Raw genomic sequence first — 12,433 nt, 5'->3', positions numbered from 1 at the left:
AAAGGCAATTCAGTGAATAAAAACGCCTTTTCAACAAATGATACAGCAACCAGTTATCTATATGCAAAAAGAAGTTCCATTATCATGCTGCACCATATAAAAAAATTAATGCACACCTCCCTTTCATAGAAGGCAATGATTACTTGGTTCCCCTCTATTATTCAGGTTAATACATCTCTTTGCCAATATCTTTTTTAGGTAAATATACCTCTTTGCCAAACAAGGTAGAAAAAAGGCAGCAGCCAATTCCTTAGAGTAGTAGCATGGGCAGTCTTTCCCTAGAGTAGTAGCTTCTAAGAACCTGAAACCATGAAGTCAAGCTATAGGGAAATTCCAACACATTAAAATAAAACCGAGTCCTGGGACCTGCAGAAAATAGCACCTGAAGTGATAGTACTAGGTGTACCGGTTAATAATGCGAATTTTGTAATCAAAGAAAACACGATAATTTCAAGAGAAGCATCAAAAGTGCTTTATTCAAAGTAATGTCCATCGCTAGCTACACATTTCCCCCATCTTTAGGTAATTTGTGGATACCGTCCCAATAGAACTTTCCTTGTTTTGAGGCAAACCATTCAGAGACCCAATTTTCCACTTCTTTGTACATTTTGAAGTGCTGCTCAGAAAGTGGGTGTGCCATCGATCAGAACAAATGGTCATCTGAAGGAGCAAGGTCTGGTGAATACGGCGGGTGGGTTAATTCTTCCCAGGCAAGATCTTTCAATCTGTCTTTAACTGGTTTTGAAGTGTGTGATGGTGCATTATCATGAAGCAAAATTACTTTGCCGTGTCTTCTGAAACATTCTGGTCATTTCATGATCAAAGCGTGGTTCAAATTGATTATTTGTTGTCAGTAGTGATCAGTATTAACGGTTTCACCTGGTTTTAGAAGCTCACAATACACCACACCTTCCTGATCCCACCAAACGCAGAGCATTGTCTTTCCGAAGCAATTTGGCCTTGCAGTCGATGTTGATGGTTGAACTGGATCAACCCATGATTTTGTGCATTTGGGATTCTCAAAATTAATCCACTTTTCATCGCCAGTCACAATTCTATGCAAAAAAGACTTTCTTTTATGCCATTGAAGCTACATTTTACTGATGACTTTTTGGTTTTCCATTTGTCTTTCGTTCAGTTGATGTTGGCACCTATTTTCCTTCCTTTAAAACAGGGGTTCTCAAACTACGGCCCGCCGAAAACATTTACCTGGCCCGCCGGGTGTTTTTGCCGCCGCTGTGTGCTTAGGAATTTGTTCACAGTTTTTTTTAAAACTATAGTCCGGCCCTCCAACGGTCTGAGGGACAGTGAACTGGCCCCGTTTAAAAAGTTTGAGGACCCCTGCTTTAAAATCTTTCCCATTGCTTGTAAATGACCGGAAATTGTTTGCTGAGCAACGTTTAATCTTTCTGCAAGTTGTTTTTGAGTTTGACACGCATCTTCATCCAATAATGCTTGTCATTGTTGGTCTTCAAACTTTTTCGTTTGACCTGGACGTTCTTTGTCTTTCACATCGAAATCATCACTTTTAAAGGGTTTAAACCAGCGCTCACAAGTATCTTGAGATGGAGGCTGTTCACCATAAGCTTCCCAAAGTATTCAGCAGCACTTTTCTTCAAAATGTTACAATGAATTAAAACTTCCCACAAATGCTTTTTGGCATGAAAAATTTGACATTTTTAAGCGTAAAAATATCTATAATGTTAATACCTTCAGCAAATTTGACATATGAAGTTTTGAAGCTTGCTGTCAATACAACAAAATAGCATGCATATCAAATCGCATTTATATAAACATATGTGTAACTCCATCTATTGAAAAACATCCGCATTTCTAACTGGTACACCTAGTACACAGAAACTGCAAGCAGGGAAGATGCATAATTTGGAGGCACTGGCATATGACATGAACATATCTGACTAAAGGCATTCACTGCTTTCTCAGCCACCACACATTCCAAAAAGCACCAGTGCCACCTGCCCAGGCCAGCTTTCTCACTAACTCACCAAGCACCAAGGAAACTCATTTCCTGTATTTGTTGCAATTTATTAATACATAGTGACTTTATGCACCTTCAGAGAAAAGGAAAGCCTGGACGGGAACATCTACTTGTGGCCAAGTAACCTTCAGGATTCAGAGAAGGAATATGGGAATAAATTGTCTAGGTTTCTTTAAGTAAACATTCCTTAAAAGTTCCTGCTCTAAGCACATAATGAACAATTCTAATTTTTAGAGTAGGTTCTAGTTCCTGTATCGATTAGTAAACGAGAGAACTGAATACTCTTATTAATCAGGGAACCCTTATACATTCTGACCAATCATTTATGCCAAACATATTGAGAAATAAGAAAAATAACAGCTAATACGTACTGAAGACTCACTAGGTGCCAGGTGGTGGTACCCTCACAACCCTCTGAGGTAAATATTACCATTAATTCGGAGAGGTGGTGTGTAACTTGCCCCAAGTCATAGTTACGGTGGGACCTGGGATTCCAAGCATGCTCATCGAATCCCATGCTAAGTGCTCCACCTGCAGATTATCTTCCTATCCCAGGGGAACCGAGCAGCACCGCGCAGAGCCGTAACGGTGTTTGCAGGCGAGACCACACCGATGCACACTGTGGAAGGCAGGCTGGCGGTGAGGATCGCGAGTCAAAATCCAGGTCAAAAGCGCCGAGGCCGGAGCCGCAGGCAGGAGAGGAAGATACCGCCTCCTCTTCACCTGGGAGCTGACTCGGCAACGCGCTGAACGTGCAGGTGCGAGACAATGAAAGTGAGGCCCTAGATTACTAGCTGGCCACCAGCTCGTAATTACTGTCCATCAACTCAAAAAAGCAGGAGGAGCTGGCAGCTTGGTTTTGTAGGGGCAGAAAGGTAGCCAGCCTTTTTAAAAAAATATTTTATTGATTTTTTACAGAGAGGAAGGGAGAGGGACAGAGAGCTAGAAACATCGATGAGAGAGAAACATCGATCAGCCGCCTCCTGCACATCTCCCACTGGGGATGTGCCCGCAACCCAGGTACATGCCCTTGACCAGAATCGAACCCGGGACCTTTCAGTCCGCAGGCCGACGCTCTATCCGCTGAGCCAAACCGGTCAGGGCGAACCAGCCTACTTTTAACATAACCAGAAAAAGGAAGAAAAAACAACTCAATAGGTCCCTCCCCTGTCACGGTAAATGTCCGACAATCCAGAAATCCTGTTTGAACGAGGACCCCCTCTCGCTCTCCCGCCTTTTCAAAGCTAATTCCCCGTGGGCACTCGCCGGCCATTCACGGATTAGGCGCCGGCCGGGCCGACGGGCCGCCGCTGCCCGCGGTCCCGGCAGAACCGGGGCCGGAAACCCGCTCCGCCGCCGTCCACGAAGGACGCTCCCCCTGCGCCTCCTCCCAGTCCCACGAACGGGGCGCGCACCCCCGTATGCAAGCACTTGCCATTCCTTAAAAGCAAACGTAGACATGCGAGTTAAAAATGTGAAGCCTACTAGTATCTTTAATTGTCCCGAAATTTCCACTTTTCTTTGGAAAAACGTTTCCTTGGTGTGAGTTCCTGTTCGTCGTAAGGTCTCTCTTTCCTAAGTGGACGGGAGCGGGCGGAGGGGCGGGAAGGAAAGGGCTGAGACACCGGCGTCGCGCGTCTCCCGGCCCAGGCCCGGCGGCCCGGCGGCTGCAGAGGCGCACGAACCTCCCGCCGGGCCGGGCCGGGCCCGCAGCCCCCCGCCCCCACGGGCTGCCCGGACCGCGCCGCGAACCTGGGCCGACACCCCTGAACGGGAAACTCAGCAAGAGCCCGACCCTCCGCAGGCGGCCCCCCGATCCCCCCGCGCCCGCTCACCCCGCATCCGCCGGCGGCCCGCGCGCCCGCGCGCTCCTCGGCCATGGCTCCCGCCTCCGGCTCCGGCTCCCCGCTCAGGCCGCGCCGGCTCCCGCTCCCGGCGCCCCGGCAGGACTGCGCCGCCCGCCCGCGCCCTCATGGGCTCCGCGCCGGTGCCTGCGGGCCGGCGGCCCAGGCGGAGGCGGCGGGGGAGGTCTGACGCCCGCGCCCCGCCCCGCCCCCGTCCCCCGGCGCGCGGAAGTGCGTCATCACCGGGGCCGGGCTTCTTCCGGAGGCGGGTGGAGCGGGCGGGCGCGGACGGGGGCGGGGACGGGGGACCGCTCAGGAGACAGCCGGCCAGAGCCCCTGGCAGCCCGGCCGCCGGAGCTGGTGCCGGGCCGCACCCCGCCTCTGTGAACCGGGGTTCGGGGACGTGGCGGCCCCTTGGCCGAGCGCTAAGCTGCCGACTCGGGGACCTCAGAGCTCTGAAGTGACCACGAAAGGTGGTCTGAAAACCTCTACTAAGAGCAGTTCATAGTGGGTAGCCATGTCCTGGCTGACCAAGGCCAAGTTTCAGCCTTGACTGAGCTTACTGTCTTTTTGCATCTAAGACAACACCCTGTGCATCGTCAGGGTCAGGGTCACGCCCCTCGCGTCCAGGCCCTCAGGGCGCAGCCACGTGCCTGGGCGCCGGGCGCACGTGCCCTCCTTACGGTGTTAATTGTCAGCTGCCAGCTGCCCTGCACCCACCTGCCTAAAGCAGCCTGTGTCTGTCACTTTACTTTCCACCCAGTCCCACAGCTTCCCTGCGTTGCTTTCTCCCAACCTTCGGTGGTTCTCAACGTTCCGAATGCCCCTTCCTAATACAGCTCCTCATGTTGTGGCGACCCCCAACCATAAAATCATTTTCCTGGCTACTTCATCACTGTAATGTTGCTACTGTTATGAATCGTAATGTAAGTATCTGATAGGCAGGATGTATTTTCATTGTTACAAATTGAACATAATTAAAGCATAGTGATTAATCACAAAAACAATATGAAATTATATATGTGTTTTCCGACGGTCGCGACCCACAGGTTGAGAACCGCGGTATGGACCTCCTGAAACCCACCCGTGTCTCCTCCTTTGATGGTGATGTATAAAAATAGGTGAAAAATGCATTCTCCGGTGTTATCCCAATGCGTTAAAATGCTGCTGCGTCCCGGCAGTTATCACAGTTTGGCTCAGATGAACTCGGATGCTCTCCACAGGTGTGAAGGTTGGCAGTGGCGTAGGAAGCCCGTGACGCTGGTCCTGGGCGGTCTGAGGCCGTCAGTGCCTGACAGGGCAGCGGGGCACTGACCTGGTCCTCTCAGACGGCGTCGCCGTGACAACCATTCAAACTGTAGAGAATTTTTATGACTTTATTTGCGGCAAACTGGCCACAATGCTCCGGAGAACGGCAGTTTTGCACCTTATTTTATACATTCCAATCAAAGAGGAGGCTTACGTGGGCTACATGACAGCCACGGCTGCCTTCGCAGCCAGACGCAAGAGAGCCAGGCTGAGGGCTGCAGCAGCTATGCAGCGGCGTGGGGGTCGGTCTTGGGCCCCGGGGAAGTGGATTCTGCGGGGCGGCAGCCACGCCACGCACAACACGGAGGAGGAGGAGAGGGGGGGAGGGGGAGGGGGAGGACGCGGACGACGGAGGCTCCAGCGCGAGCACGCCTGGAAGATCATCAGTGCCTTCCGCTACTATGGCACCAGTATGCATGAGCGAGTGAACCGAGCAGAAAGACAATTTCGATCACTTCCAGCTAATCAACAGAAACTCCTGCCTCAGTTTCTTCTCCACTTGGACAAGATCCGGAAATACATTGATCATAATCAAGGAAAACTACTGACCATTGTGAATGATTGCATACATATGTTTGCAAACAAAGAACATGGATAAAATGAGAATGGGAAGATTATGTCAGCATCTACGTTTGATATGGATAAGTTAAAATCCATATTGAAACAGTTTGTGAGAGACTGGTGTGAAAGTGGAAAAGCAGAAAGGGATGCCTGCTACCAGCCAATCATTAAAGAAATTTTTTAAATTTTTCCAAAAGAGATGGGATCCTTCTAAAGTAAATATTCTGGTACCTGATGCTGAACTAGGAAGACTGGCCTGGGAAATAGCTATGCTAGGTTATGCTTGTCAAGGGAACGAATGGAGGTTTTTAATGCTCTTTTCTTTCAACTTTGTAGTCAACAGATGTTCTGAAATTAATAAATATAAGCTTTATCCTATCAAAAAATGGGCAAAGGACCTAAATAGACACTTTTCAAAAGAGGACATTCAGAAAGACAAGAGACACATGAAAATATGCTCAAAGTCACTAATCATCTGAGAGATGCAAATCAAAACAACAATGAGGTACCATCTCACACCTGTCAGAATGGCTATCATCAACAAATCAACAAACGACAAGTGCTGGAGAGGATGTGGAGAAAAAGGAACACTTGTGCACTGCTGGTGGGAATGCAGACTGGTGCAGCCACTGTGGAAGACAGTATGGAGTTTCCTCAAAAAGTTAAAAATGGAACTCCCATTTGACCCAGTGATCCCACTTCTAGGAATATATCCCAGGAAACCAGAAACACCAATCAGAAAGGATATATGCATCCCTATGTTCATAGCAGCACAATTCACCATAGCTAAGATCTGGAAACAGCCCAAGTGCCCATCAGTAGATGAATGGATTAGAAAACTGTGGTACCTCTACACGATGGAATACTATGCTGCTGTAAAAAGGAAGGAATTCTTACCATTTGCAACGTCATGGATGGAACTGGAGAGCATTATGCTAAATGAAATAAGCCAGTCAATGAAAGAAAAATACCACATGATCAAACTCATTTATGGATAATAAAGACCATTATAAACTGATGAGCAAAAATAGATACAGAGGCAGAGCAGCCTTGAACAGACTGTCAAACTACAGCCGGAAGGCTGGGGAGGGTTAGGGGGCTGGCAGGGGGAGTGGGGGGTCAGGTAAGAGATCAACCGAAGGACTTGTGTGCATGCATATAAGCATAACCAATGGACATAAGACACTGGGGGGTAGGGGACTCCGGGGGATTGTCAAGGGGCGGGGGGTGGGAAGGAGACATATGTACTACTCTTTGTAATTCTTTAAGCAATAAAAAAAATAAAAAATAAAAAATATATAAGCTTTATCCCTGGGTCCATCAGTTTAGCAATAACCGGAGGTCAGCTGATGAGATTTGACCCATCTTTTTCCCTGATGTTGACCCCTGCTGTCTTCCTCCTGGTTCTAATTTTTCTATGACAGCAGCAGATTTTCAGGAGATATACTCAGAATGCAATACCTGGGACTGTATTGCTACCTGTTTCTTCATAGACACAGCTCACAATGTAATTGATTATATTGACACAATATGGAAAATACTCAAGCCAGGTGGAATTTGGATAAATCTAGGTCCTCTGCTCTACCACTTCAAAAATTTGGCGAATGAACTTTCCATGGAATTGAGCTATGTGGATCTAAAATACATTGTTCTGCAGTATGGATTCCAGCTAGAGGTGGAAAAGAATCTGTCTTGTCAACATACACTGTGAATGACCTCTCCATGATGAAATACTGCTATGAATGTGTCTGTTTGTGGTCCATAAACTACAATAATGGTCTCAAGAGATATCACCAGGAAAAAAGTTAAATAAGAGCAAATCCTGAAATAAACAACTCAAAATCAACTATCAAATGACAGGACACAACCTCAAATCAGTGGTGCCTTCTTATTCCTAACAAAGTTTAGAAATAGTGTCTATTTTCTTAATATGTCTATCACTTTTTCAGAAATATACTATGCCATGAGTATTTGTACTACACACGTAAAAACGGAGGCAGTATCTTCGAGTTTACTTTTTCCTTGAAACCCAGAATTGTCTTTCAGTAGAAAAAAACTTTATCTCGAGTGTTTTCATGAAGCTGTCCGTCCCAAGCTGCCATGCTAATGACTAATAGTATTGAAGAAATAACCTCCCTTTTGTTTTGTAGGTATTGCACATGTTATCTTTAGAAGAGTCTAAGGATCCTCTCATTCAACATCTGGAATTAAGACTTATTCACTCGGACTAAGCAACCTATACATAAAATGTGTGTCTTTTATTCAAATCTTTTATTTTTCTAGCTCAGTTGAACTTAGGGAAGCATCAAACCTTTCATTTTTATGAATTACTGAACGTAAGAGTATCACGGGCCAGTAAAAATGCATTCAAATAACCAAGAAATTAGTAAGTCTTTTGGCCTCACTAAACTGAACACCTTCTGAAAGCATACTCATCATGGATCACTCTGAAATGTATGAAGATCTTAACAATCTGAGTAAAACAATCCTTTATTAAAGGTACTGTTAGGGAAAACTAAGATGGCGGCATAGATAAACACCGGGAAATTGCCACCTCCCACAACAATTGAAAAATACGGCAAAGGACAGAGCGGACATCATCCAGAACAACAGGAAGGGTGGCTGAGTGTAAATTCTACAACTAGAAGGAAAGAGAAGCACACTGAGAGCCAGAGGAGCTGCGGAGGTGAAGTGCAGAGGTACGGCAGCTCGTGCGCACGGAAAGGGGGTGGCACCTGAGGAAGTGGCTGTCTTTTTGAATCACAAGCTCCCGACTGCTCTGAACTCCGGTTCCAGGAAGTCTCTGGGGACCCAGGACTCATATGGGGAGAAGCTGGATGGTCGGACAGCGGGCGAACTTGAGGGCGGCTTTCCCTCAGAGGTGCTTGCAGCAATTATCGGGTCACTGAGACTCGCGACTCCTTAGGGCTGGGCGGAGAATCAGCCATAGCTGCTTGCTCCGCCCTTTGATTCCCTGAGACCCCGCCCCACCCAGGCTGTGGCAGAGGCTTTTGCATGTGAATGTACCGGCCCTTTGCAAACTGATAATTACCTAACTGCAGCTGAGCCAGGCAGACCCGGAACTTCCAAGAGAAGGCCCAAGGCCCCGCAGCGGCTTGCATTGCTTCACAGCTGAGCCTCTTCGTGGCTCCTGCTGTCTGGCCTCAGGCAGAGGCTGAATTAGCACCTCCTTAGATCCAGGAGCCACTGTACCCAGTGGTCAGAGGGGGACCATCCAGATTGCAACTCCTCAGATCCATAAGGGACACAGTCAGGGAGCAGACTCAGTGAGCACCAAAGCCCCACTGAAGCAAGTCTTGCCCCAGAAGGGTGTCTTCAGCACAGAAGTTCTCCCACTTCAGACACAGCTGATTCTCACAGCCAATTGGCCTGGAGGTCAATTCCTCCCAGTGATCCTACAACAACCAAGGCACCAAGAGTGCACCAAGAGTGTCCACCTCAGGTAACTGGGGAGGCTGAGCCACTGGGCCCTACAGGACACCTGGCGCGCAGGGCCACTCTACCAACACAGGGAAGCAGCCAAAATGTGGAGACAAAGAAACAGGTCACAAATGGCAGAAATGGAGGAAAGCAAACGACTGGATATAGAGTTCAAGGCCATGTTTATAAGGTTTTTCAAGAATTTTATGGAAACCGCCGATAAATTTAATGAATCCCTCAATAAGTATAGTGAGACCATGGAGGGCATGAAAAAGGACCAACTAGAAATTAAGCATACACTGACTGAAATAAAGAATAATTTACAGAGATCCAACAGCAGACAAGAGGATCCCAAGAATCAAGTCAAAGATTTGAAATACAAAGAAACAAAAAATACCCAACTGAAAAAGAAAAAAGAAAAGAGATTCCAAAAATATGAAGATAGTGTAAGGAGCCTCTGGGACAACTTCAAGCGTACCAACATCAGAATTATAGGGGTACCAGAAGGAGAGAGAGGGCAAGATATTGAAAACCTTTTTGAAGAAATAATGACAGAAAACTTCCCCTACCTGGTGAAAGAAATGGACTTACAAGTCCAGGAAGCGCAGAGAACCCCAAACAAAAGGAATCCAAAGAGGACCACACCAAGACACATCATAATTAAAATGCCAAGAGCAAAAGACAAAGAGAGAATCTTACAAGCAGCAAGAGAAAGACAGTCAGTTACCTACAAGGGAGTACCCATACGACTGTCAGCTGATTTCTCAACAGAAACCATGCAGGCCAGAAGAGAGTGGCAAGAAATATTCAAAGAGATGAATAGCAAGAACCTGCAACCAAGATTACTTTATCCAGCAAAACTATCATTCAGAATAGAAGGTCAGATAAAGAGCTTCACGGATAAGAAAAAGCAAAAGGAGTTCATCACCACCAAACCAGTATTATATGAAATGCTGAAAGGTATTCTTTAAGAAGAGGAAGAAGAAAAAGGAACTCTTACCATTTGCCACAGCATGCATGGAACTGGAGAGCGGATAAATACCACAGGATCTCACTCATTTGTGGAATATAATGAACAACATAAACTGATGAACAAGGACTGATCCAGAGACGGAGAGGCATTGATTGGACTGTCGGGCCTTGGAGGGAAGGTAGGGGAGGGTAGGGGTAAGGGGGAAAGATCAACCAAAGGACTTACATGCAAGCATATAGGCCTAACCAATGGACACGGACAACGGGGGGGGGGGGGAGGGCATGAGCGGGGGGGCGGGGGGGTAGAGGGTAACGTGGGGACAAGGACACATATGTAATATCTTAATCAATAAAAAATATATTAAAAAAAAAGGTACTGTTAGGAAACTGGGTAAGAGATCAACCGAAAGACTTGTATGCATGCATATAAGCATAACCAATGGACATAAGACACTGGGGGGTAGAGGAGGCCAGGGGATTGTCAAGGGCAGGGAAAAAAGGAGACATATGTAATACTCTGTAATACGTTAAGCAATAAAACAATTTAAAAAAAAACGAAAAAAAAGAAACAGGGGAAATAAGAATAAAATCTCATTTGAAATGATTTCAAACTATAAATGAACACAGTCTGTCAGTGAGATGTTTACAGTAATGTCTTTTACATAAGTGGGTGCAGGATAGTTAATAGTCAAAATTTAATAACAATAACAGCGGATTTATGGTCTGCCCTGTTGCCCCTGATTCTGAACGTAAGGGGTCCTTTACTGCCTGTCTCCACTAAGCAGAGACAAGGTTGACTCTTATGAGTGTTTTATTCAAATTGCCAGCTACAGGAGAGAGCAGTACATGTAGCACCTTGAAGAACTGCTCTGACATTTCCTTTTAAACATTGTATTTGTATTTTCCAGCAACAATATACAGCCAAGGAATAACAAATTTATATATATTCGTACCAGAGTATATAAAGCAGAACACCAGTCCAAGAAAAGTTTCCAAATCTGTTGGGTTGACTGGATTTGTTTTCCAAGGCAGCCCAGCAGGGAGGGGCATCTTCGAACACACCCACTGTCTGAAACACTGGACCGGAGAGCCAGTCTCTCAAAGCTGTCAGCCTGCACTGAACTGAGGGGAACAGGACAAATGCTTACTAGGCACCAACAGGCAATCAGCCCAGGGGGTAGTGTCAGAGGCAGGGCACAGGGCACCACGTGTCCTGGCACCCACTCGGTATCTTAGCCTGATTATGATTCCCAGGCTCAGAGTCCTTGGACATCCTGTTTAGGCTCCTGCCAGAACGGCCTTGAACGTCCCGGTGTACGAATAGCAAGGCCTCTGTGCTCTCATTGCCGTGGTTCCCACAGGGAGGATATAGGGCATTGCTGTGCCCAGTGTAAGAATAGTGGCTTGTTCAGGTGGTCTCCTTGGCCTCCTGCGCTGTACCTCCTGATGGGTGATGTCCCCTCCAGCCTAGAACATAGGTGTGAGAGGAGGAATACAGATCTGCCCGATGGAATAGCAGTTGGCCATTTACCAGTTATGACGGGTTGTATAAGCAAGCCCTGGGCCAGACCCGCCCCAAATGTGTTTCCCAGGCCAGGTTAACAGGCCTGCGCTCGGTGTGTGCTCTGGGAGCGGCAACGACAGGCCAGTCTCCGCTCCCCCACAAGGCCTCAGCATCTGCTTCCGGAATGCACTGTTAGTGGGGAGCACACAGCTGATGAGGAATAGAGCACTGCAGGTCCACCTGGTTGGGGCTTTTCATTCAAGGTTAACAGTACGACCCTCCCTCAACTGTCAGCATTTTCAACAGATAAATGAACATGATAATAAATATTCGATCAGCCCTGCTCCTGCTGGATTGTAAGGGAGCGGCAGTCGCCGTTCAGTGTTGTGGCTCTCAGCCCGATTTTGCTTGCACATGACGTCCTGCTGTTGCTGACAATGGATGTGGCATCGGCCCACACATACAGAACGCTGTGGACACGCTGTAATGACGTCAGCCATTGCCAGAGGGAGGCCCACAGGGGATGTGCTCGCAACCAAGGTACATGCCCTCGACCGGAATCGAACCTGGAACCCTTCAGTCTGCAGGCCGACACTCTATCCACTGAGCCAAACCGGTCAGGGCCTGACTGATTATCTTAATTCATTCTGAATACTAATTGAAAACAATTCTCTATATCTCCTTAGAAAACTCACTTCTTTTGATTTTGCCCATACCTTATGCTACCCTGTTTATATTAAAATACTATAGGCCTGTGTAACAGAATTAAAACATACAGAGAATAGTAAGGGGGGAGCAGATTAA

At 47.1% G+C, this 12,433-nt stretch overlaps 1 protein-coding gene and 1 pseudogene across 2 annotated transcripts in view; one reads left to right on the top strand and one right to left on the bottom strand.

Moving 5' to 3' along the window:
* MFSD14B (major facilitator superfamily domain containing 14B) overlaps positions 1-4,074 on the bottom strand; it is a 101,325-nt gene extending 97,251 nt beyond the window's left edge. Inside the window, exon 1 of one of the 2 annotated variants that reach the window (XM_059656295.1) lies at positions 3,835-4,074. In XM_059656295.1, coding sequence (XP_059512278.1) covers positions 3,835-3,879 — 45 coding nt within the window. In that variant the 5' untranslated portion in view covers positions 3,880-4,074. The remainder of the gene's footprint in view (positions 1-3,834) is intronic. The other variant, XM_059656294.1, reaches the window with a different exon arrangement.
* Positions 4,075-5,508: 1,434 nt separating this feature from the next.
* On the top strand, positions 5,509-7,912 carry LOC132212713 (carnosine N-methyltransferase-like; annotated as a pseudogene).
* The last annotated feature ends 4,521 nt before the right edge of the window (positions 7,913-12,433 follow it).

The sequence above is a fragment of the Myotis daubentonii genome, chromosome 11, assembly GCF_963259705.1.
Source record: "Myotis daubentonii chromosome 11, mMyoDau2.1, whole genome shotgun sequence".
Classification (NCBI taxonomy): domain Eukaryota; kingdom Metazoa; phylum Chordata; class Mammalia; order Chiroptera; family Vespertilionidae; genus Myotis; species Myotis daubentonii.
The sequence above is the reverse complement of the archived record's forward strand: the minus strand, read 5'-3'. Positions and strand labels throughout refer to the sequence as shown.